Below are 25,988 nucleotides of genomic sequence, written 5' to 3'. Positions count from 1 at the left end.
AGTGTTTAGCTTCCTAAGTCAAATTCTGTGGAGGTAGAACTAAGGCCAGACTGCAGAGCTATGATGTTTCCTCTTATTAATGCATCCCTCAAATTACTTTGTGTCTCACCTTGTTTCTGCTGGCAGGCTACTCAGGGTTTCAGCAAACTCTAAACCCAGCTGCTGGCAAGCAGGGGAAAAAAAAAAAAACCAACAAAAAAAACCCCTATAACTAAAAAAACCCCAAACACCACAAGAGTAAGAAAGGGCAAACAAGCACTGCTGCAACACAGCTCACACTGGCTTTGCCAGACACCAGAGACCACCTTTGGAAAAACTGGGTTTTTTACAAGACAGGTACAGTTCAACTGGTGCTACTCACCGAAGGGCCAACAAGAAAGGTCACTGCCACCCCAAAAAAATCTTTGGGGCCGGTACTTCTGAAAGGTCACTGGATACCTGCCTATGAAAAACATGAGCACAGAGAAGGGTCTACCACACAACACACTGCCACCACCAAAACCAGAGACAAGTTTCTCTGCCAGCCGATCCCGAGGGCATCCAACACACACTGCGTGACGTAACACACACTGCTGACCCACTTCTGGTTCTGAAGCCTCACACATGAAACACAAATTTCTTAGTTACATTCACTTCTCAATTTTTATTCTATTTCTCGCATGGTCTTCAAATACAGTTTTACAGGTCGTTTTTTTTCTGCTACAGATACTGTTGATCTAAAAACAGATTAATGAAAGTGGCATTCCAACCTTAATGAAAATTCATAACCATGAAAGATATGTCAACATATCACTTTACAATCCTAGAATGATGGTATTGGCCTGACATTCCATAGGCTTATACAATTAACTTCTATAATAATAACAAAGTCATAGGAAGAGAAAAATGTGGCAACTCCTTAAAAGCCAAGAAATAAGGCCACAAGCATCCTATGCTGCAATGTTATGCATCCAGATAAAGTAAGTTGACTCTGGTACTCATGAAGAAACGAAACTCTCCCACCTGATAAACCAAGGTATCAGCTACTCAACATGCACTCAAAGCTGTATAAAAACTAGTGGCATTCAGCTCTGACTTACATGAAACCCCATAGCACAACCCCGTACCTCTCTCTAAAAATGAAATGATCTTGTTTCAACTTAAATACTTCGCTACCGCATTAAAAAATTGTTCACATTCTGCAAAGGAAAAAAAAAAATATATCCTGCATGTGACTGCACCAGAAGACCAAATACAGCATCTCCTTACAGGTCGCAGACAACATTACTGCAGTCTTAATGCCATTCATTATAGCTTGCCTAACTTCTTCTATGCAGCTGGAGGCTTGTAGAAGGAACTGAACTTCCTTTGTGCACCACGGAAAAAAAAAACCCAGGAAAATTAAAAAGGAAGATAAAGACAGCTGATGGCAGCAGGTGAAAGAAGCGAGGTACTGCAAGGTGTATAGCATTGGCCAATTACATATCTGGGACACCGGGACTTTAGTGAAATACCAGTTTCATGAATGATGCAACTACCTCACTACCAGAACCCATACCATGCTGATTCCATCCCATAGCCAAACATGTCAGACCTGGCTAAAAGCACTGAACTCTTGGAACATTTAAAAGTAGGTAACCATTTTAAATAATGTGTAAAAATGTGCTTATTGTGGCATTTCTTATAGAAAAGTTATTTGATACAAATGTGCAGGACTTGAAGACCCTGATTTAATCAAACTAGTACGAACAGGCTTTGAAAGATGGTGACTGTTCCAAAGACAAGTCCCAGCTGTGGGCCGGCTCTCTCCCTCTCACCATCCTTCATCCACAATCCTGTGCGAACGTTACCAAAATTAGCGGGTTTGGCAGACCACCCTGTGAATTGCTGTTTCAGTCCCAGGAGAATGATGATAACCTCAAACAGCGACAAACTGCTGTCCGAAGGAAGGATCGTTTGGGATCCGCGCCCCTTACCCAAGATGATCAGTTTCTAGCCCTGGATATGAGGCACAATAAGAAAGGTCAGTGCTGAGGACAGATTCGTTCTCCATTGTGGTTTTAGGTTATTCAAAAGTGCCGTCTTGGACCTATACCATTTCACTTTTCAAAAGAAAAAGTTACAAAAACTGGTAAACAAAAAGTTAGTCAGCATACAGCTAAGTTTATATACACTGAAATTTACAAGTTTGTCATTAAGTGACTTCTGCCACAGACCACTGCACATTTGTCCCTAACAAAGCACAAAGCTTGAACCAATGGTCATTAGAAGTGACAACGGGTCATTGCTTTATCAACAAGCATAAAGACAGTCAAAAATAGAACTGTAGCTACTTATCTTTAAATTTGCTGATTGACACAAGCAATCCCTCCCATTTCTGTAATTTCCAGCTGCACATCCTGCTCTATGACAGAGAAAAACCCTGCATCTTTATAGATACTTCTGACAGAGACCATTTTTGTGTTGAGACGTCAATGCAGAGACCTGTCGTCGACCACAGCGCCGATTGAGAGGGATTCCTCTGAGAAGCTATAAGCCCATGCAAGATTCCTTGGCACTTCACACAGGACCAGGAGAGGACAAGGTTTCTCTTTGTTAAAACAGTGTTTTCAGCAGCATTATCCTCTTCCAACAAATTACAGTCTGAATGTGTGATGGGTGATTTTCGCATAGCCCCTTCTACCAAGCTGGCTTATTGCTGGCTTTGTGCAGCTAGACCATATGAAGATCCCCACCACTACCCGCCCAGCTGTTAAGGGACTACAGTACTGGAACAGTTCGCTGTCAAGCGTTTCACAGGCTTCTTCCAAGGATAACAACATCCTTAGGAAATCCTTCCATTTTAGCAATTTCAAAACAACCCAGCTTGCTGTAAAATTCCAGGATTCTTTTATCATCTGGTCTCACTTCACAAAAAGCCCCACGGGAGCCTGAAGAAGGAAGAGAGAAACAAAACACTGTAGGAGAAGAGTTATTGTAAAAAGCACAGACATCAAATATTACTAGAGTTCCCACCTATTTTAAAATTTAAACCCAATGAAACCACTGATCCAATTCTATATGGAGCGTAGTGCTCAAAAGCAAGCAGATTTATGGCAACACAGCTGACCAGCCCCTAAAGGTGCTGCATGTTGCAGATGTCCTGTGAGTCTGAACAAACCATCTTCCCTCTGCACACCTTTTATTTCACATAAAAGCATCCTGAAACTGATGTTGGCTCAGAAAACAGCACTATAAGTGGGCAACAAATCGCACAAAGGAACTGCAAACCTCAGGTGCGCAGTAAGGCAGACAGCCAAGTACTTCCCCATATTGAAGGTTTTGGTAATTACCCACCAGTGCACACTGCCACACATAAGAAAAAGCATCATTACCAATGCCAGCGGGGGAAATATAAACATTTGTGCGTTGTTCAAGATGTAAAAACGTGTGCTCTTGTTGCCAAATTGCTCCCTCAGTTCTTTCCATTTTCTAATTTGCAGGGTAACAGCTAAAGTGAAAAGCTATCTTTTACTGACGGCAGCAGCAGAAGTTAGCTATCCAAAAGCTTTTATAATTATTTGCCTAAATCTACAGTGCCAATTATGGCAGGCTACACGCAAATACAGTAATGTTAATATAATCATCCCAAGTTTGCCTTGCATCCTAGACCCAACATGTAATTAGGAAACAAGGAATTCTGAGTGCAAGCTTACCATTAGCCTTTAGAGAGGAGAGCAGGCAGGCCATCATACTTTTGGCCACACTTGGATCCGTCACTTTTTTGTGGATATCAATCTTTATCAATGATGGGAAGTTGGCTAGAAATGATTCTGGCAACACTTCTTGCTCTTCATGGAAGCTTAGCATTATTTTCTGAAAAGAATACGGGAAGCAGACATTTTCATTCATGTTTATTAAGGGAGGCTGCTTTGCTCACGGAGTGTACCTCCAAATCAGCACGCTTGTCAACCACACCTCTGATGGTCACTTCGTTCCTTACCTACTGAATTGTTCTCTGTACTCCAGATAAAAAGGGAAACTATAGAAGCTTCTCAGACTGTCAAAGGAGGAATATAAGACTCCTTGCATGGCTTCTCAGTGACCCACACTTCAACTGAGAAAAACCACTAGCCAACCCATAACAAACAGTTTGTGCATAGGTATTCCTTTTCTTTGCATTTCACATGGGCAGTTTTAGCTCTAAGTGTCCTAACCTTCCACTGGTATTCTTTGGTTCACAGCAGCCTGGAAACATCTCTTACATCCATGTAATTATCTTAGACTACTTGCCCCAAAGGCCAATTTGTCTCTAGCTTGAAATAAGCCTTGTTGATGAGTAAAAGATGTTGCTGATCACCTAAGACCATTGCGATCACCCAGGAAGGCCTTTGGGAATGTTACATGAGACTTTTACTTCATGCAACTCATTGGAACGGAACAATTAAGTGAGGTAACACAATAGTAGACAAAGCCATATCTGAAAGATATTCAAGTCATTCCCCCTGCTGGTTACTGATTTTTAAAACCTTTAGTTTGAGCCGTCACTGGCTCAAGTAAATAAGCCACCTAACTTCGTTTCTTGTATAAATGAAAGTCACCTTCATAACAACCCAAACTAGGACTTCATTGCACAAGGAAGCATAACATTAGCAACCCTCCCATTTTTTTTCAGGTCAAGCTTAATGGCAAACCCCTCAAATCTATAAACTGCCATCTCCCAAACTCTGGCAGGGAGAGCCTCTGTTCAAAGTTACTACTTCAAACTTGTTGAGCTCCTTCAGGTTCAGAAACATGCCTGCTTCCCTGGGCTTTTCTTTATCACAGCTGTAACCGACACAATCTCATAGGAAGTGTTCAAAGCCAGTCACGTTGGCTTCAAGCACCAAGGCAAAGGTGATACCTGTTTCTTCCAACCACAGAAGTGGTACAAGAGGTAAAACAGGTTATCAAGGAGTAGCGTACAGGTGGGGCTAAGAAGCAGTTGGAGAGATGATGCATTCATCTCTTGTGATCAATAATAACTAATCTCAGGAAAAGCAGATACCAGATAAACTTCCCTGACAAGAACCTAGACAAAAATGCCAGACAAGCTCACAACAGTATGACACAAGGCAGAGGACTGGATTTTTCTTTTGTGAATCAAAACATTATATTTATCCCATGAACTTGTATTTAAGTAAACTACAGAACAACTGAACCATATTAGAAGTCAACAATTTGAATCAAATGATCTAAAAAGTACAGAAAGGAAGCTTTTCAAACCAAAGTGGAGACTGAGATTATCAAGAGGTAAGGTGGCTGTAAAGGAAACCAAATCAATCCTACTCTGTGAGAAAACTTTCCCCTACATGATCTTCAATCACCATGGCTTCTAAGCAGCTACTGAATATTCTCTACATTCCTTTATAGTGTCAAAAGGCTAAATAGATAAAGTCCCACAGCATCTATCTCAAGAGCAAAGTACAAAGAGCTCCTCTGTACTCTCAGGAACATCCCTCAAGCCCAGAGTCTCAAGAAACAGACATTATCTGGGATACTGTATGAGCAGCAGAAATTCTGGGGCAATGTACCAACAGCAAAAAATGTTCTTAAACATCTCAATGGGAAAGCTAGTTTATCAGTACAAAATACCTCCTGCTTTCTCTCTGAACTTTGGCTTTAAACTTCTGGAAAGCAAGCCCCGTTCTCCCTTACTGTACCTACTACAGCTTTACTGTGTTTAGTTTCCATTATCTTTATATGCATTAGCTTTGCTTTAAAATCTGAATTTACATATACAGTTGAAAGCACAGCACTGTGCAAATGTAGAAGAATCAAGTCATAAAAGCTATAAACTGCAAAATCAGCTCCACTTCAATAGTGGTAGTGGAGCTATTAAGATACTTTCTAGTCACACCTACCCCCGAACACTGATATTTGCTACAAGGGTGGTCTGTTTGTTTTATTTTAAAATGTACTTCACTTTTTCGCTATGAAACATGCCTTTATAAGTAGCAGCCATTTTCACAATAGGGCGACAAACATTTCATTCTATTTCCAGGAAGCTTGGCTTTGCTTGTGGGAAGATCTGTGCTCTCAGAGCCATGACCTTATAAGACTTTGTCTAAGTCCTAGTCAAATAAAGCAAGGGCACACTGCTATACACACCATTTTTGCCCTGCCCTTACCAGCTGGTGATTCCCTCAGGAGGCCCTCCACTCGTGACACCAGCCTTTGTATTCAGACAACTTGTTGGAGAACACTTTCTGGAAAGTATTCTTTCCTTCTTGAGAGGGAAAGAAAAAGGCTAAGAAGTGGTGTTTCTGGGCCTGCCTCTACTACAACTTTGTCCACACCTCCTTCCACTTACAGATGTGGATTGGCACCTCTTAGTATTAAACACATGTCTTTCCTTGACAAGAATGCATCAGCTAGAACTTTTCACAATTTCTGACAGTTCAGTGACATCATTTTTCCAATTTATTCTAAAACCAGTTCAAGATATTGATTTTTAGCACTTGCTAAAGGTGAGATGTTGTTTTGCACCACTTACAGCTGTCACACTCCATAAATAGCTCATGGATTTTAACATCAAAAACAAGTGCTCTTTAATTTGTTTTCCATACTTAAACTAATGTGACTACAGGGGTTAGGCTTACCTGCAACATGGGGAAACTAATATATCATTTTGCAGGAGAACAGAGCAGAAGGAATCCTTTATTTTCAAAATATAATTTTCTCTAGATTAAGGTGGCTTACGTTTCCTGCATTGATTACAACTAAAGTACATCTCATGGGTGTATTAGAACACACAGTTGTATATGACTGGCAGTGAATAATTTTACTGTCACCTTCTGACACATCAGATACCATGCTCATCAAAGACTTCAGAAAGGTAGGAAAACTGAATTACAAGGAAGCTCAAGATGCAATAGAAAAATAAAGACCTGGTTTAGAAACAAAGAGTTCAGCATACAGTTCTGATCTCACGGGTTATACCAACCTCTGCCTCAGACAGCTCCTTGTCACTATTTGGTTTAGTATATTTTTCTTGCATGAAAGGGATCCAAGACATTTTACATTTTTTAATGAAAGGAGTCACATCAACTGTTCCCAAAGCATAGCCACATATGCCATCCTCATCTTCTAAGACGAAGCAGTAATCCAGGCTGAGGGTGAGTAGACCTCCTACTAACCTGCAGAAAGAAGCATCCAAATTCAGTCAAAAGAAGGTCACTTTGAACAAGTATGTTCTTCAGGTATTCTGGAGGTGACTCTAAGGTCATCCAAAGAAGGAACAGAGTCCTCCAGTCACAGAATTAGTTCCTACAAGGCATTAACACTGATCAGCTGTCAAAACTCAGCTATGAGCAACATCTGCACCTTAAGATGCCACAATTTAATTCTACACACACTGCTCTTCTGGCTCATTCGAGGCACAAACTTCCTTCACCTTTTACCCTCAGTTTCTGTGCTGCCATTATCTCCTAGTTCTTCCATCTTCTTTTTCATTGGTATTTTTTGATACCAGTTACACACCCTTTATTAACTACATTCCTGTCACTCAGAGCAGCCTCTTTACAAAGTTCTAAATTAAACACTCAAGATAGAAAAAAAAAAAACAAACACTCAAAGTAGTTCATTTTACAGCTCCAATGTAATGCCCCCCCTTATTTTTTTATTATTTTTTTTTAAAATCTTTACCCCACTTGCCATTGTTTTTCTTTTAAAAAGTTGATGCAAGTAATCTACAACATGTATTTCAGAAAAAACTCAAGATAGTTAGCTGGGAGATTGGTCCTCAAAAAAAATTTTCAATTATCTGAAGAACTACACAAGGTTGGAAAAAAAAATACCTGAGGGTAACTACAGAATATGAACACTCCCATGATTTACTTTCACAAAATCTGAAATAATAGGATATTATGATGCACATGTTTCATAATGCAGAGGTTTCAGCTAAGTCTTTTTTCTAACTGCTCACAAAGGTGACCAGAGCATAATCTGAGACATAACTGTTCATAGTATCTTTAAGAAACCAATCCCCCAATTTCCTGAGGCCTGCAGAGGGCAGATTTTTTTTTTTTTTTAAAAGCAAATCCTCTTTGCATTCTTCCTACACACACTTTTAAAAATTCAAGTTAAATACAGTGTCAGGACTCCATCCTTTAGAACCACCTCTGAAAGTCATTCATTCCTAATACATACTTGTCTCCAATTAAATCTGGTAAACTATGGAAAGGTTGATCAGCTCCATCAGCATACATTTCTCTGCAGATCTTATATACAGATGCCTAAGAGGAAAGAAGAGATGATTTCAAGTAATTGGTCGCATTCAAAAGCTAACAACTTTGTTTTAGAGGTATTTCATTAACAGCTCCACTGTAAACTAATACTGACAGGCATTTAAGTTACACAGAACAAAAATAACCATCTATGAGAAAGGAACTATCTCCCCCCATTCCCCAAAGTAACTCTTAAGTTGCCGGTCAAAAACATTGTGGTTAAATTGAATGGCTGGGAAGGAAAGGCTGGAAGTCAACCTCCTGCAACTTGTAACAGCACAAGATTAATCCCGAGGGTTAGTTAGCAAACACTCTGTGAAGATCAATACCCTTGATACAGAGTCCCTTTACAAAACCGCAAATGTTCAAGTGCAACAGTTTAACCACTGTGAAAGACAGACCGACCCTGACTTTCTGCATGTTAAAAGGCGTTCAGCTGACTCTCTTTGAAGAGTAAACTTGTATCACTCACAACTTAAATAAGAAACTTTACACTTTTCAACAAAAAGGTTTTGCATTTGACGTGTCTCCAGCCTCCTTTCATAAAAAGGGAACTCTTCCTCAGCAGTATTCTTTATGACTGCATGATTAGCTGTATCACCAATTGTTTACGTGGCTTAGAAATATCAATTCCCCTGCCCTACAAAGGAACAAACCATCTTAGGCACAGTCCTGCACTAAGATATGGAAAAGGTTGCGTTACTGCCCATGAGAACAGCACAAGACAGTGCCTAAAACTAGCAGGTAAAGGACATGCCCTGTCTGTCTGACTGGCTTCAAAGTCAGGTTCATTTGAGCTGTTGCAAACGCAACCTAAATACATACATATCAAGGGAGACATGTTTCATCTCAATGTGGCTACAAATGCAAAGTTCAAGCTACATTAATCCTTAAATTGTTTAAACTGCATCCATAAAGAGCATTAACTGTTGGTTGATATATTAGTTTTGAGTATTCTTCTCGCTAAGCTAATACGAATAAAGCTACACTACAGATCTGTTCAGCAAAAAAAAACCCCAAATAGCACAACTCTGGAGAAAAAAAAAAAAAAAAAGCAGCACAGTATCCGGAATGGGGGAACCTCTAATCAATAAAGATTAATACAACATTCCTGGTTTCAACGTTATCATACACTCCAAAGCAGATTTGACAACACACCTTTCAAAACCAGACCAAAAAGTTTACAACTGTAATTAAACCAGTAAGAATGGCAGAACTACCAGCACATATTACAACTACATTTTGAGTCACAATATCAACCTTCTGCCCGTAAGAATACCAGCAGTTACCCCAATAATTGAGTAAACAGGTATATGCACTCCCCCAAAGGTTAAGCCATTGCACATGTTCCCACCGCAAAAATCCCTCCTCCAGCAGCAAACAATTTTAACTTGCCTTTCAGAAACACGGAAGGCACTCATAGATTTAAAGAAGACGGTAGGGTGGGAGACTGGGAATCAAAATGTGGGTATACCTGTACTGTTGCAACAGCACCTTGCTGAACCACAGGCAAGTCACTTAACCTCAGTTTTCCTGTGAGATCGCATTTAGGCCCTGTGCAAGATGCTGGGACATGTGTTTCATTAGGGGATGAAGGGACTCTGCCGTAACCAGTGTTGCTACAAAAGGAAGCACATCACTAACAACAAGAGTGACAAGCGTCAAAAGCAGTTACCTCATCTTTAGGAAAGTAGGGTCGGATGGTGTACACTTTGGAAGTGGGCGTTAACGGAGGTGGTTGAAAAAAGAGGTCATTTGCCCCATCAATAGGCAGCAAACGCTGTGAAAATAAAATACTTAATATGACTGTATGAACAACAAAACCCATCACTCTTGGGTGTGCACTGCAGACTCCCAAATTAACATTTGCTACTTGCAGGCACCCCAGAAGAAGGTGGGGTTGGTATGCTTTACAAATGCAAAGACCTTATTTGAATAGAAAATATCCAATTGGTGTTTTAAAATATGCAATTGAAACAGCACATTAAGAGTCTGTTAATCTTATCTGCTTTAAAATACTTTTTACCAATCATATCTACACTGTCTCTGTATAAGAACATAGAATGTCAGGAGGAAAGGTTTGGTCTGAAGAGGGTTAACTGGCCAGAGGAGACGCTTTATCCCAAAAGCAATGCGCTGATTCAATTTGCTGCGCGCAGAGCACCTGTGAGGGGGGAAAAGTATAGCGCCTGAAAAATCCATGAACAAATCTGAACATGGTATAAACAGCTATTTAAGAATATTTGCCAATTGAAATCTTTGCAACAAAGCGCACTACAGCTTTATTTAGAGAGGAACCAAAATTTGGATGACTATCCCTTTTGCTCATGGAATTCCCATTGGCAGACAAGCATGCGCGCATTGTGCAATTGCGGGCGCAGATAAAAATGCTGTGCGACCTGCAAAGAAACAATGTGAAATGTACAACTAAAGCCGCTGCGCTTCGCATGCGCGTGGGACAGGCAGCATCTCCTTGAGAAATTACTGTAGAAAGGGGAGGAAAATTATTTTAAACCAAGCTGTAAGGCTAATGGGCTTTGGACCAGAAAGCCTTCGGCAGACCAATCCTTCCAGACCTCTGATGTGCAACAAAAGGTTTCTCATAAAACAAAGAAAATGTCATTCAGTTGTGAAGTCATATTGATACCTGGAACTCTCCTGCTAGACCACCTCTAAAGGCCCAGGGTTCTTGGTCTCCACTTAAGAACTGTGCTGAAGATTGACTACGACACCCTGTTGAGATCAGATCCAAGCGGAGAATGTTACGAGAAGGGGGATTTCCTGGGTGTCTAACATGTCCAAAAAGCTAAAACACACTTGTGGAAAAAGCTCTCTAACTGAGCTAGAATCCAGGGCTTGGGGGGAGGCTGTAATAATGTATGATTTACAAAGATTTTGTGCTTATGCACTAATTTCAGTATTCCAAAGTTTTGATTATTTGTAACAGACTGGTCTAAGCACAGGCAAGGTGATTCAGCTGACACCCCTCTCATTCCAGACCAGAAGGCACAAGAATGGTGCCATGCACAATTATGTAAGCTTCCCAGATATTTTACACATTGAGGTTTTCATCTAGGAAAAGATCACATCTTGGAAGCTACATGGCTCAATAGCTACTATTGTAAATTTTAGATCAAACAAATGCCATTATCACAGCCCCTTGAAAAAAAAAATGGACCTTTCTGAAGTCACATTTTAGTAATGATTGTTTCTAATCTTGTCAGAAAACTAGGACTGGCAATATATGCAAACAGTGTGGAACAGTTCAGGCAGCCAGGTACAGTTGTATGAAATAGTATTCTTGCAAGAGACTATGCAGATTTACATAATCCAGGCCGTAAATTCACAATGTTGCTGGCATGTTAAAAAGCTAAGTAGTATCAACTGAAATTAACTCACAATTTAACTAGGACACCCTGTTGGCCACAGATAATACTAGCTTTTCTTTTTAGCATCTTGATTTTTTTTCCTCCTCAATCATATCAGATGCACCAGGGTCCCTGCTGATCAACCAGCCACAGCAGACCCATTGCAGTGCTCAGCTTTAGTTTATGCCTGCTTTAGAAAATAAACTTCCATTAGCTGTTTGATTTTTAATACTATTCTGCCAGCAAGGCACTGAAGCCCTCAATAACTAACACAATACAAACAATAACTCTGGAGAAAAAAAAAAAAAAAAAAGCAGCACAGTATCCGGAGTGGAGATTTCAATTACCCGCCTAGTTTTCTGACAAGATGAGCAGCGCAAATACTCTTTTCCTTTTGTGGACAGCAATCTACCTCCTGTTCAAGTAACAGTCTCAGATCAGTACAGACAAGTATGTTGTGCTAGTCAGAGAGTCCCAAAGTGTGCCAAGTTTGACATTTATGAGAGTTTAGGAATATGTTTTAAATACTAATGACCCTAAGCATGGTAAATTTCAGAAACGATCCAAGCACCAGAATTTGAATTTGTTTTACTCCCACATTTTAGAATTCTCAAGTCAACAGTTACCCTTCACAAGGAGGTTTAGTCAATAACTTGGAAGACAGTATCTGTCTGTCCTTTGAGACTACAACTTAACTAGCACTTCCAATTATTACAGTAAAGAGCTGCGTGAATGAAGAGCTGTATAAATGAAAAACATAGTTAATGCCTTAGTCGCTGCGCAAATGTGACTTCAGTTCATGCCTATTGCACATCTAATCTATCTGAGCTGCCTCACAGACAAAACCTTTCCATTTTAATTAATTAATGACGACGCGCTGTGAACATCTGGCGCTGTCCATCCAATAGCAGTAGAAACTTGTGCTGAGGATTCTCCCATCTGTACACAATGGGGAAGAAGACAATAGAAGTCATTAGTAATCCATAGTACTGTACAGCCACACTAATTTAAGGGACTGAATGCTAGCTGGACTTGGGAGGAGAGGTGAAGAAAGTGAACATTCAGTGGACCATTGAGCACACCGTTTGTTTGGATTTGTAACGTACTTAGCTTTATATAATGATGTATTTTACCACAGACCTTTGCTCGATATGTACTTACACTAGTGATAAAATGCAAGGTGAAGACAAAATCATCCCCTCTCAGAGAAGCACTGTTAGCGTTAGACTATTAAACTGCCAAACACTCTTAAAATTAATTTTTCAACTATCTAATACCAGTTTGAGTACAGAAACAGAACAGTGTCAAAGTTAACACAGCCAGTATTTACAGAGTTGGCTTCTAATGTGAACTATTCTCAAGATGCATTTGAAGACCTGAAGCCAACTTTACAGGGATATTAGAAACTGAAGACAATTTCAGCTGAAATCAGTAGGTAGTCTGATAATTCTGAAATGCAGTCTTAAATTGGGCCCTCAATGTTTAGAGATTACAAGAATCACTGTTCCCTTTATAGAGCTTTGGCCTGGAGTTTTAAACAGATGGAAGTTATCAAAAAACAGAGCAGTCTTTCTAGCTAAATGTCAACATACAGCAAGAATAGTAAAGTTGGGGGAGTTGTTTCACACTAATCTTAAAAATGCACAAACTAAAGTTTTTAAACAGCATTAGGCAGAGATGTTAACATACTACAATGGCGAGTTTTCGTGCCAAGCTAGTTTTCTTCTCTGAACTTTGTAGAGGGCAGTCTTAAAAGCTCTTCTTTCTTCATCAACCACACATATAGGGATCAGATATTTAATAAGCATGAAACACAGGAAGTTGTTGAACATGGACTGACTTGATGACTTAACTGATCTTCTCTGTCCCTGCTTAAACCTACCAGTGTTTAAAAGTATCATTTAAAGACAATCCAAACACTAGGACTAGACCAAGGTTGTGTAATGGTTAACCACTGTGAGGTTTGTGACAGCTACAAAAAGTGTGACGTGAGACCATCAGCTTTGCTGCCTGCTGTGTATGTCAAGCAAGTCCACAGCATATTCCTTATACTTGGATTAAAACCTGAAAGTGAAATGATGTCACTAGAATTACCCAGGCCATGCTGGTGCTATCTGCCAACTTAGGATCCCCCAAAAATCTTTCAGGGAAAAAAAAGCAAACAAAACAAAACAAAAAAACCAAAAAGCCACACATTAAAAAAAAAAAAAAGACAAAAAAAAGAAAAAACATTTCAAGATCAATTTAAGTCTCAGACTAAATCTGTCTAGAGAGCTCCATCATTTCCATCCATTACCAAAAAATAAAATTTAAAAAAAAGTTAAAAAAATCAACAATTTGGAAAGTGTTTAACAGAAATTATTTTGCACCAGAATAGCCTTACGCTAAAGCTCGCATGCGCACAGGGCTGGGAGGATCGGGTTCCTCTTGGCCAGGCTGATTGAAAGGTCGCTTCTGCAATTGTTCTGTTGAAGACAGCAATAATGTTATCACGACAGAGCAAGCAGCAGATGGCTGATGTGGTCACATTTCGTAGTGTCATTTCCAATCATACAGCAGGGTACCCAAGGAATTACATGGCATAGTCCAGTGTGCATTCAGTCAAGAGTAAGTTAAAGTCAACACTTACGTGTCAGCTGAGATTCAAGTTTCATTAGCCCAAGAAGAAAATCAAGGTCTCCAATCTTAAGCATCCAGCAGACTTCACTTACAATACCAAAGCAAATTCACAGCAAGGATTGCTTCAAATAGTGATCCAGGAAAACCTTTAAAACAGGGTCAAACCAGACCCCGTGTCCAAGAAAACACATCTGCCTAATACTTTATTTTCCCCGTGGGCTAATTAAAAACAAAACAAAAAAATACACTATCTGGGATTATAATGGCTCCCAATGCACCTACCTAACCACTGCACAAAAGATTTCACCATTGACATAATACTCTTGATATCCCAGACGTAGGAGTACATGTCATAAAGGATTGTCCTGTTGGCACAATTGGAGAGGCGAGTGAACATCCCCATCACCAAGCTGCACATCTCTTCAAACTTGGCTGCTCGGTTACGCCATTCTTCTATCTATGAACGGAGGCAAAAGATCCACATGATCAAACACAGCCTTCTATGGAGGAGTACTCCTCTAAATATGGAGGAAGACTGTACAATCCTTACTCCATTTTACCGGCATGGACTACCACGCCACACATGACTCACAGGTATTCTCTATGGCTGTTAGAAGTGAGGTCAGTACAGGGATTGCTGGTCAAATGCAGACACCAGACTGCTTTCATAGCTACATGGCACACAGGGCTTAAAACAGTAGATTCCACTGGCAGAATTAAAGTTACTGTGACCTGCAGTTAGTTATACTCTACCCTTCAGCTTTTAGGAACTGGAACATCAATCTCTTTTACAGACAACAGATAACGTCGCTCAGGATTTTGATTTAAAAGGAGAGAAACAAGATTCACACTCACTTTTTCAGCATCCTTTCCTTTGCAATTAACACTGACAACACTGCTATTTGCTCTGAGCCACTGGAATTCTCTCAACATCTGTGCACCTTTAGGCCCATGTTCATAAGGAAGATAAAACAAGTCAGCGAGAAGCTGCAAGTCCTCAAGAGTCACTGGTTCTACTGTGTAGAGAGGTTTTTCATTTGGCCCAGGAACAAACTGTTCTTTGTTAACTTGCTCATCAGTCTGCATAGGGGCAATGTCACTACCAGAATCTTCCTGCATAGACATCTCTGGGGACTTTGACTCAGCTATGCTCTCCTTATCAGTATCCATTGGCTTCAACTCCTCTGCCATCTTGGCTTCAGCAATATCTGTCAGTATCTGATTTGCATTCTTGTCTGCATCTTCTTGTTTTTCCACCACCATGTCCATTGGTTCTTCATCAGATTGCTTTTTCTCTTCGTCCTTTACCAAGGCCGGTGACTCGCTGCTCAGCGCTGCCCCCTGACTCATGATGGGTTCTTGGTAAACTGTGGTAACCACAGTAGCTGCATTTAAAGAGGATGGTGCCACCAGAGGCCCTACATCCCCTACAGTAGTTTTAGCACCACTGTGGGCCACTTGCCTACCTGAGAATAAAAAGAAACAAGTTTAGAGTTTTCAATATCTGCCAACTAACATTCAAATCAGCAATTGCTGCAAATCATGGAGAATTCTGATGCCATGACACCCGATGAGCACAGTTTCCTTTCAGAGCTTTGCCTGTTCGCTTTTGTCATTGTAATTCTAACTACTGATTTCGTTTTTCGCAAGTTTCCCTTCCACATAACTGGTAAACAAAGATAAGACAGGGGAAGAGTTAGGAAAAGCAGTTAAGATTTGTGTGTTGCCAGTTGCATTTCTGACTATGCCATCAGAACAAAAAGCTCTCAAAGTTAACTGTTTTCCTCTGCACCAACTGTCTTGTTAAAGTTTTACGTACATATAGGACATACTTCAAAATAAAAGGACTGATGCTTAAGTATTTCGACTGTAAAAATGTCTTTAAGCTAGGTAAAATAGAGATATTCAAAACCTGACTGGGCACAGTCTTGGGCAACCCGCTCTAAACTCACCCTACTTGAGCAAGGTGATTAGACCAAGAGGTCTCAAGAGGTCTCTTCCAACCTAAACTATTCTGTGAAAATGGAGGAAGATGACCCTTTAATTACCACCCCTCACTCAATGTTTTTTGCTGCAGCCAAGTTTGAGAAATATTAGAAACCCTACAGCAGTTCAAAAGGATAACTCCTCCCAAATCTGCTTTGGTGCAGAAAAGGTTCTTCCATTCCACCACCAGTTACCAGAGAAGGGCACTCTGACTACCTCAAATACACATTTGCGAAAAACAGATTTTACCTCAGACCCCAAGCTCCCATTGCTACCAGAAAGGTGTACAATGCTGGAAGGAACCCAGCTGGTTTCTGTAGACAGAAACTCAGAAAAATAAAGGCATCTTAAAACAATTGGAAGAACACATACTCTTCTGGGGCAGAACTAAAGTTTACAATACGTTAACACCCACTTCAAAAAAAGATTATTTCTCCTATTGTCTCAGGTCCCATGGAAACTAGTAACAACCGGGACTAGCAAGATCCAGACTCTTTCCTGTCTTGTATAAGCGCCAAAGGATCGCATGTCAAGGTTGCTTCTGCTGATCAGTTGGGGCACTACAGGCACACTGCAGAATGCCAGGCATTCTTCTTTTTTATTAATGTTTCCCTAATCAGTAGGGCAGATAATACTTCCAACTGAAAAGTATACAAATTGCCAGAATCCATAAAATAGTTTTAATCTAAGTGTAAGTACTGAACATTTAACCCCATTTTTCTACCAACCCCAGAACACCACCAAATCAGACTCACTGCTGTATTGCTGAGGTACCCCAAATTCCTGCAACCATTCCGTTAAGGCCAGCTTCAGAGCCATTTGTGGGCTGTAGAGGACATCTGTTTCAATATCTTCATCGCTCCCCTCATTTTCCAATTTAATCTGGATAGAAACTGTACTGTCTTCAGTATCAGCTACAAAGACAAGTTTTTAAAAGTTACGCAAGTTTCATTAAAAAAAAAAAAGTCATGTTAGATAAGGCATTCAAGAACTCTTTAATAGACTTATTTCACAAAGAAGGACAAAGCATTACAACCTAATTAGACAAAATGGAAAACTATGGTCACCATTAATGCCAGCACAGAAACAATATGCGGAAACTAGATATTCCGGCATTAAGAGTTTCTCATTTGATCTGAACTGCTTACATTCCAATGAAATCAGATCTGTGGACAATTATGACAAATTTGTACCTTAAAATTGCTTGCTGAGAGTGCTTATACAACCACAGATACCTCTCAAGACCAAAGATGTGCTACAGATACTTCCCAGGAAGTCAGTAAAACAATCTAGATGTTCATTATCTTTCAGGCAACTGCCATTTACTTATGGGATAGAAAATGCTAGGTGATCTTAAAAAGAAAGAGTTGGTAAGGAAAGGCTAGAATCATTAAAAAAAAAAAAAAAAATATCGGTATGACTTATATGGTTAAGCATAGATCCCAGCAAACAGTTACGCATACTTACTCATCACCACATCTTTTCTCACTCCGTTCATGTTAGACTTGTACCAGGTTGCAAGCGTGTGAATAGCAACATAATTGGCTTCAAATTCACAGTTTGGATTGGTCAGTACTCCCTTTAGTCGAGGGATGAGCTCAGTTGACCGACCTTTGTAAGGCCCAAGAAAAAGCCTCTTTTGATCATAATCATTAGCATGGATGTTATCCCAGATAACTGGTGCTCTCCTGATGATCTTAGAAACTTCTTCAATGGATTCTACTGGAATGTCTTTGGATACAACTTTCGGACCTAAGAGGAAAACAGGATAATCAGCGGCCTTTGCATATACCTAAAGATTCCACCCCCAGGTAGTCAGTTTATTTTACTAAATACTTACAAGCAATCATTTTTAACACCATCAGCAAATAAAAAAAAAAATAAAACCACCAAAAAAACCCAAAAACCACCAACAAAAAAACCCTCAAAAACCCCAAACCAAACACTTTTTACCTGTCCATAACACCTCGATGCCAGGGAGCAGTTTTTCTCCTACGGTCCGTAAATACGGCGACTGGGCAACATTTGGATAACAGAAAGTTCCACAGTACTCTGCAAAGGAAAAGAGAATGTCACTGTTAGTAGAAGGATCTACACACTTGACAACATACCCAACCGTCCCACTAATGCATTGATAGAATACTACCATTTGAGAAGAGAACCATCTATAAAATTACTCAAGTAATGCCCAAAAGTCTAAAGTCTAAATAAAAAGTACATTATGAATGATATTTAGCATAAAGATCAGAAAGGAAAGGTAGAGAATTTATTTAAAATTGCTCAAATGTCAAAATCAGGAAAAAAAATAATAAAGTCCATAAATAAAAGGGCAGGTTACAGCAGCCAATACACAAGAGAACTAGAAACGCTAAGACTGATTATGAAGTGCAAATACCTAAAAATATTAACACCAGAACCTGTCTTTTTAAAGTTAAAGAGGAGGTCTGCAACAGAACCAACTACAGTGTAAAGGGATAAACAAATTAACAGTGATGATAACATTGCTACTGAATTGAATTTTCCTTGCAACAATCCACACCACTGAACATAGCGATTCTCTCTCCCTTACAATATTCTTACAGGTATTAGAGGAAGCTTGCAATTTAAAAAAAGCAATGACTGGACCCAAGTGCAAGTCACCTTCTTTTTTAATGAAGAAAAAAACCAACTCAGCAACTAGTAGAAGTGGATAATCATATTAAAAATAGGTACCAACAGAAGTGAGCACAGACTGTGCTGTACCTCTACTAAGAAAATTCTAAGAAAATTCTAAGAAATTAACAGCTAGCCAGATCAAGAAGTAAAAAGATTTTGGTACAAGTCAAATAGAAGTTTTCTTTTAACCTAATTTTTAGTTCAAACATCTTGAACCATTCTATTAATCTGCCTTCTTTGCTTAGCATTAAGTTTTTCAGAGATGTGTAGATTTGGCAAATGTCTGCATATATTTGAATTACTTGAACCCTTCTCTAAGTCAATTTCTTCAAGCAACCCCAAAATACTCCTTAAAGCGGTGATTAAATATTAAACCATCTTTTCAACCAGTAAGATAATAGGGCCCCTCCTTTAAGGCTGAACTAAATGATTGATCACATTTTACCTGTAGGACAGAAAAGGAATGTGTCTGGTTCTCCTAGATACTGATAAATTTCATTTGTGATTGAGACTTGAGCATGAGCAAAGGAACTGAAAACTTCTTTGTCTGCTGCACACATGTTGTGATCGATATCATCGAACAGCAGTGCAAAAGATCTGCAGCCAAACTGGGAAACCTAATAAAAGAGACAAGAGCAAAAGATTTAATTTTTTTAAATAATTTTTATTTCTTATTAAAAATCGAAGTGTAGAATTTTTAAAAGGAATGGGGGAGAGAAGGTAGGGGAGGCAAGACAAGCTTTGGTATCTATTCACAATGAATGCCTATCTCTGACCCACTGCTCTGCTTTTCTCAAGGATTAGACATCTAAAGACCTGCAATCTGTTCCAGCTTTAACAATCCAAATCTGATCTCACTGGATAGACAGCTGGAAAAAAGCTAACTCTCTAACAGCTTTTGGACAAAAGAGAGAAGTCAATATGAGAACAAAGATGTATGTCAGGTCTGCCTCCAAAGGCATTTATTGTGGACAAGAGTTCTTGCTTTAGAAATGCATCTTGGCTTCAAGGCCCTAAAATACTCTGAAGACCAGCTCCCAAGAATAGCCTGCAGAATCCAATACAAGATGAGACCTTTTTTTAAAAAAAAAAAAAAACCCTAGATGATGTCTAGCCATTTCTGCGATACAACCTGAACACATCCATTGGAATTGTTCAGAGGCATCCAAATTAATGCTAGTGCTGAAAACATTAAAGCAGCTAGTGAAAAGCTGCAAGAGTGAGCAGGGTACTGAAGTTTTCAAATTAAGTAGCACTGCAATTGTGGTACATTTGTTACACTTACCTGGTCCAGCTTACGTTTCAATGTAGATACCTCTTTAGGATTGGAGAAAGTGATGTCAAGTCCAGGTGAGATTGCATAGATGAACTCTATTTCATGTTCTCGTGCAGCTGATATTAGAGTCATTAGCTGCTCTGGAAATCAAATTCAAACATTTCAGAAAAATTCAACAATTAAAAAAAAATTACCTCAGATATCATTATAAGTAAGTTACAAAATGCAGATGCCTCTACTACCATAATAAAAAAAAAATGCTAGAATTTCTTAAAACTAACACAGAAAAAAGCACCAAATAATTTGAAAGAGTTCTCAGAAATTATGCCAAAAGGAATATAACAACTGCTGTTATATTATTATTTTCCACGTTAAAATTTTTTAAATATTCTAAAAATTCTCTCAAAGTTGTGAGACAAATGTGGATGTAGTCTGTTTTTACAGAATGCACACCAACAGTTATAGAATTATTACTCATTTTTTCCACTTTTGTCACACATATGAAGAGAAAATTCAGTGTAGCAATATCACCCTGCATGACACCAATTCACATGCTATTCATACAACTGAAGCTCGGGGCACATGAAAAAGGGATTTTTTAACATCACTCTGCAGAAGTAGTTGCTTTAAGAAACAAACTTCAAATTTAATCTTCCATGCAATGAATAAAGATAATTATTTTTAGAGTATTTAACAATTTTTGTTATTAGCATTTATCTTGCAGTATCCTTTAGATTATATTTCTTCAGTGATTCAAAGTGGCCTCCAGGAAGGATTATTTAGTTTCAAGCGAGTATCCTTTTTCCCCTCACCCAAGGAAAATGATAATCCCCATAGGCTAATAAAACACTGCAGAACCCGTAAATGCCAGAGGTGGATAAAAAGCCTCACACCAGCTTAAATGGGTCTTTTATGTTCTGACCAAATAGTCAGAAGCTGCTTTTCTAACTGGTACTCTCTTTATTGAGACAAGCACTTAATGAATCACATAAAAGTGCATGCTATTCGCTCAGTCTTCTCTCTTTTCTGAAGCAAATAATTTCTACCTCAAAACATGGCCCAGACGTTTAAGAGCCAGAGAAATAGTTTTGAGCAACCCTTCCCTGGAAAAAAAGTAAACCTCATAACACAAGACCTTAAAAGCAGTTTTAGAAATCAACTGTAGAGTTATAGTTAAAAGCAGTAAATCCATGCTTGTACCAGATCTCCATTAAATACATCTGCAGGGTATTAAGAACAGGTCTCCACTCACCTTTGGAAATGGCTACTGCAATTAAACACAACAAGCACATGTGGCAATGTCCAATTAATTCAAAAGTCTATTTATAGAAGATACAGAGGGGAAATAAAGGCAGTTACCTGCTTCCTCCACAGAGTACATTTCTCGCCAGAACATCCTGTGCTTGTAGTCATCCTTTGGAGCATACAGGTACGTATTTAGTCCCCACTTCTGAAGTCTATAAACATAGGGGGAAAAAAAAGCCGTCATTAGGAGAAGAGCCTACAAATTCAGGAATTCTATGTTTCACTTGATCTAATTCTTTTTACTTGATCTAATTTATTTTTTTTCTTCATTGAACTATTAAGTCACAATAACTTTACGCACAAGCGATATTGGACAAAATCAGTTTAGGCAAGATAGAAAGATGAATATGAGCCCCTAAGAATATCAATATTAGGCAAAAAGCTGCTCTAGGTTAGAACAATAATTCTTTTCAGGCTTAAGAGGAAGATTATGATTATATTGTGATGGAATGTGCTGCAGTAAGAGGAAGCATGACTTGCCTTCTAAAAAGTTCTTTCCTCTGCTCCATAACCCAAGGTCTTCCATAAAATCCTACAGAAAACAAGATTAAAATTATCCAGTTAGATGTTAGATTATGCCTGCTCCATGAAAGGTTATATTACAACCCACCATTTTCTTACTCTTCTGCTATATTCATCAAAAAGCTTCTCAAACCAGAAAGGAAAAAGTAAAATCTAGACAGACAGCATAAGGGAAGCGTAGTAACCTAAATTGATCTAAATTTAAAATGCAATTATAAGCTATTTCTTATGATCCAAGGTCTTATAATTTTGGCCACTGAAGCAATTATGGCATATGCCCTTGATAAGTCAAGTCAGCATTATTATCAGAGCAGACTGAACAGTCATAACCTAATTAAACTATCACTCCAGACACCTACAAAATAGGTTTGTAACATGAACACTGAAGACACTTGAAAATATTACCAGCTCAAAAACACTTAACCAATGGTACAGATTAGAATGCTAAGTACATACACAAAGTATATAAATACATACTGAGGTAGATGATGTGTAATTAAAAAAAAATGCGCAAGTGAGTCAACAAAATGCTTAGGATTTCATTCCTTTTATTCAGTTTAATAGACTCCTTGTCAAAATTAACTTGCAAGTTGATATCTTACTCTACAATTCCCACATCTTTACAAGCTAAGACTATGTCTTTGAATAATCATATAAAAATATCTACACAAATGATTTTAGAATAGTGTATATTCAAAGTAATGGAATTCCATGGAAATTGTAACTGCTTCTGGTTTTAAACCTAATCCTTCCATTCTAGAAACATAATACTTTAAAAAGCACTCTCAATGCATTCTTAGTCAAGTAAATTCACTTAGACCTATGCGCGAACAGTTTAACCACAAGTGGGCACTTCAAAACAAAGCTTCAGCTTGGCAGCCTGTGCAAAGACCAGAGACTAAAATAACACTGAAATTTAATAAGCTCTTATTTTCAAACAGCACGGCCACTCAGTGATGAATGATGCTCCTAATACACAAAGCTTACAAGTCCCCACAGAACACTAGTTCAAAAGGTAGACAATATCTTCATTTCCAGAGCCATTCACCATTGTAAATCTGTAAATATCTGGTCTCACAAAGGTCAAAACCACCTTCCTACAACCTTTCAAAATTCAAAACTAATGCAACTGAAGCATTTTCCATATACTAACAAGTATTTCTGTTTCCTGTTAAGTGAACAATGCTCTTTTAAGAAGCTTAAAGCAGGCTCAAGCTTTAAGAACTAGCCTGTCAGAGTGATCTTAGACTAACTGGCACCACGAAGTGGCAAAGCTGAGTAAGTACTACTCACAAACTGCAAAGTGACAAACGGAGGACAGTTAAACAGAGGAACAAATGAGAGAGCAGTTGCAAGGCATAAAAACCTCCCAGTTTATTTCACCCAGAACAAATTTCTCATTTTGACTAGTGTTACCTAGTTCTGACTAATGCTGCCTTGAGGAAGCTCAACAACCCATAAGAGGAATGAATTACTGTGATACCTAATGAATACTGCCCATACCTCATAATTTGTTCGGAATACTTTTGCTTTACCTATGATACTACTGTTTCAGACCTACTAGCCTAAAGCAGAGCAGGGGCCTGCTATAAAAAAATAAAACACATGAGAATCAGATAACAAAGGTGTTATGATTTAACCCCAGCCGGCAACCAAGAATCACACAGCCGCTTCCTCACTCTCCCTGGTTGGGATGCAGGAGTATCAGAAGAGTAAAAGTGAGAGAACTCGTGGGTTGAGATAAAGACAGTTTAATAAGTAAAGCAAAAGCCACACATGCAGGCAAAGCAAAACAAGGAATGCATTCACCACTTCCCATGAGTAGACAGGTGTTCAGCCACCTCCAGGAAAGCGGCGCTCCATCACGCATAACAGTCACTTGGGAAGACAACACCATAACTACAAACATACACCCCTTCCTTCTTCCTCCCCCAGTTTTGTACACTGAACATGACGTCAGGCAGCATGGAATATCCCTTTGGTCATTTGGGGTCAGCTGTCCCAACTTTGTCCCCTCCCAACTTCTTGTGCCCTCCCAGCCTGCTCGTTGGCAGGGCAGTGTGAGGAGCAGAAAAGGCCTTGACTGCCTAGCAACGACCAAAAACATTAGCATGCTATCATCACTGTTCCTCATCCCAAATCCAAAACATAGCACTACACCACCTGCTAGCAAGAAAGTTAACTCCCTCCCAGCTGAAACCATGACAAAAGACAGATTAAATAAGACTGAAGAGAATCTGCTAATCCAAAGCGATACTTTTCTGTCACCACATTTCTTAGATTACTAATGTCACCATCTGATGACAATTCTTGGATCTTTCCGTCCAGATGAAAACTGACCTGGTTTTGTATTACTCCCTCAAGATTTTGTGTCAAGTTAATACAAAGTCACCATATCATGCCAAATACCTCATCCCAGTTACCATGCTCTCCATCACTAAAAGCGAGGATACCCTGGAGGCAGAGGACCAGAACTTTACATCGCACACTCTATTAGATCTAATTGCTCCCCAAAACATTTTGATATCTCTCATAAGCTCTTCACATACTTAGAGTGTACACCCAGTATTTTCGCACAGCATTTGGCCAATTCCCTCTGCTTTTTCTAGAAAAGATCCAAGCTTTCCATCTCATCGCTTTAATCTGACCATACCTGTAGTCTGTGTTAACCACTGCACTATGTTTATCTACACTTTTTAAGTTAATGCCTGTTTTTCTCTTACCCCTATAATTCTCTTGACTCACTAAAGAGACAGATGTTTTCACCCACTTCCATTTACCTCATTCACCACAACAGGGGTTTTTTGTTGTTTGGTTTGTTGGCTTTTTTTAAACACTCCCCTACTCCTTTTATTCTTGTATGCATATTAATGTTGGACTGCTAACTCTTAACTAGTGTTAGACTGCTTCATTGGGCAGAAGCCATTTTCTAGCTTTGCTTTATGCACAGTACAGTCAAGAACACCTGCACCAAAATATATGCAGAGATCAACACTGTAGCTAAGATGACAAGAAAAATGATTATGGTATACACAGTGGTTCTCATATAAACCTGGATGAACAGGTGATCCGTGGTCAAGGTGTAGCCACAGAAACACAAGAAAATGTGCTGTTATAATGTGTATTTCTGTTCACTGTTATCTGTCTTCAAAGCCTTCAGTTTAGCACCTGTCTTCACAGAATTAAGTCCATTAACAAAGCAAAGAGACCTCTCTCCATGCTGACTGTATTTAAGCCCTAGTAAGTGCTAAAAAATAAAGGCATAAGCTGGGCCTAGTGCACTTCACACAGGAATGTTTGCAGGAGCCAAATGGTCTTTTCTTTTTAAGATATGAACAAAAGGCATTCTGCAAGCAATGCAGATACCGACTTTATGATAAACTGCCTGCTTCAATCTCCGCTCCATCTGTTAATCACTTTGTTCTCCTACTGGAAATTCATTATAGGTACCGAAATAATAGCAGTCCACAGGAATTTAGAGTGATTCCAAATCAACTATTATGTTGGGAATAAACCATTTTTCTTGCTGGGTTTCAACCATTTACCTTAACTGACCTGTTAGAAATGCAGATAAATTCTGTAGTTACTGAGAAATGCAAAAAGAGTCCCTTTATTCTGCACCTTCTGCAACAATTTAAACCTTTTACTGCTGCAACTACGCCAAAAGACAGAAGAGGACTGTTCTACAGTGCAATTAAAATGCTAAACTACACCACTTTAGAAAACAGCGAACACTTAATATTAATTCCAGAAAAATGTCTACGGAATCACCTATTGAATCTGAGCCTCTGGCACGCAGGAAGAGCACGTACAGCTAGGATAATCGCACAGTAGCTCTTCTCTCTCTCTTCTACCTCCCCCTTTAGACGCGTACTAGCAAACGAGCCACAGCACTGCCTCAGCCTCCATTAGGAATCATCGGCCCGCTGGGGATGCCAGGCCAGGCCAGCCCTCACCCCGCTGAACAGCTGCCATCTAAAGGCGCTCCCTGCTAGCCAACAGCTTCCAGCACAAGCCCCGGGGGCAGCAGCC

General features: G+C 39.3%; 2 protein-coding genes across 2 annotated transcripts in view; both read right to left on the bottom strand.

The window, feature by feature from the left end:
• The window catches only part of NPM3 (nucleophosmin/nucleoplasmin 3), a 7,843-nt gene extending 6,037 nt beyond the window's left edge, over positions 1–1,806 (bottom strand). The window contains exon 1 of the mRNA XM_009894254.1: positions 1,797–1,806. Within this exon, the coding sequence (XP_009892556.1) occupies positions 1,797–1,806 (10 nt within the window). The remainder of the gene's footprint in view (positions 1–1,796) is intronic.
• Positions 1,547–25,988, bottom strand: part of MGEA5 (meningioma expressed antigen 5 (hyaluronidase)) — a 25,788-nt gene continuing 1,346 nt past the window's right edge. Inside the window, exons 2-16 of the mRNA XM_009894253.1 lie at positions 21,915–21,966; positions 21,489–21,586; positions 20,139–20,269; positions 19,299–19,470; positions 18,152–18,250; positions 17,666–17,950; positions 16,954–17,112; positions 15,068–15,678; positions 14,495–14,669; positions 10,873–10,958; positions 9,901–10,005; positions 8,149–8,234; positions 6,944–7,136; positions 3,675–3,834; positions 1,547–2,909 (exon numbers count right to left, since the gene is read on the bottom strand). Of these exons, the coding sequence (XP_009892555.1) occupies positions 2,773–2,909; positions 3,675–3,834; positions 6,944–7,136; positions 8,149–8,234; positions 9,901–10,005; positions 10,873–10,958; positions 14,495–14,669; positions 15,068–15,678; positions 16,954–17,112; positions 17,666–17,950; positions 18,152–18,250; positions 19,299–19,470; positions 20,139–20,269; positions 21,489–21,586; positions 21,915–21,966 (2,549 nt within the window). The 3' untranslated portion in view covers positions 1,547–2,772. The remainder of the gene's footprint in view (positions 2,910–3,674; positions 3,835–6,943; positions 7,137–8,148; positions 8,235–9,900; positions 10,006–10,872; positions 10,959–14,494; positions 14,670–15,067; positions 15,679–16,953; positions 17,113–17,665; positions 17,951–18,151; positions 18,251–19,298; positions 19,471–20,138; positions 20,270–21,488; positions 21,587–21,914; positions 21,967–25,988) is intronic.

Source organism: Charadrius vociferus, unplaced genomic scaffold (genome assembly GCF_000708025.1).
Source record: "Charadrius vociferus isolate BGI_N301 unplaced genomic scaffold, ASM70802v2 scaffold711, whole genome shotgun sequence".
Classification (NCBI taxonomy): Eukaryota; Metazoa; Chordata; class Aves; order Charadriiformes; family Charadriidae; genus Charadrius; species Charadrius vociferus.
This window is presented reverse-complemented; position numbering and strand designations above follow the sequence as displayed.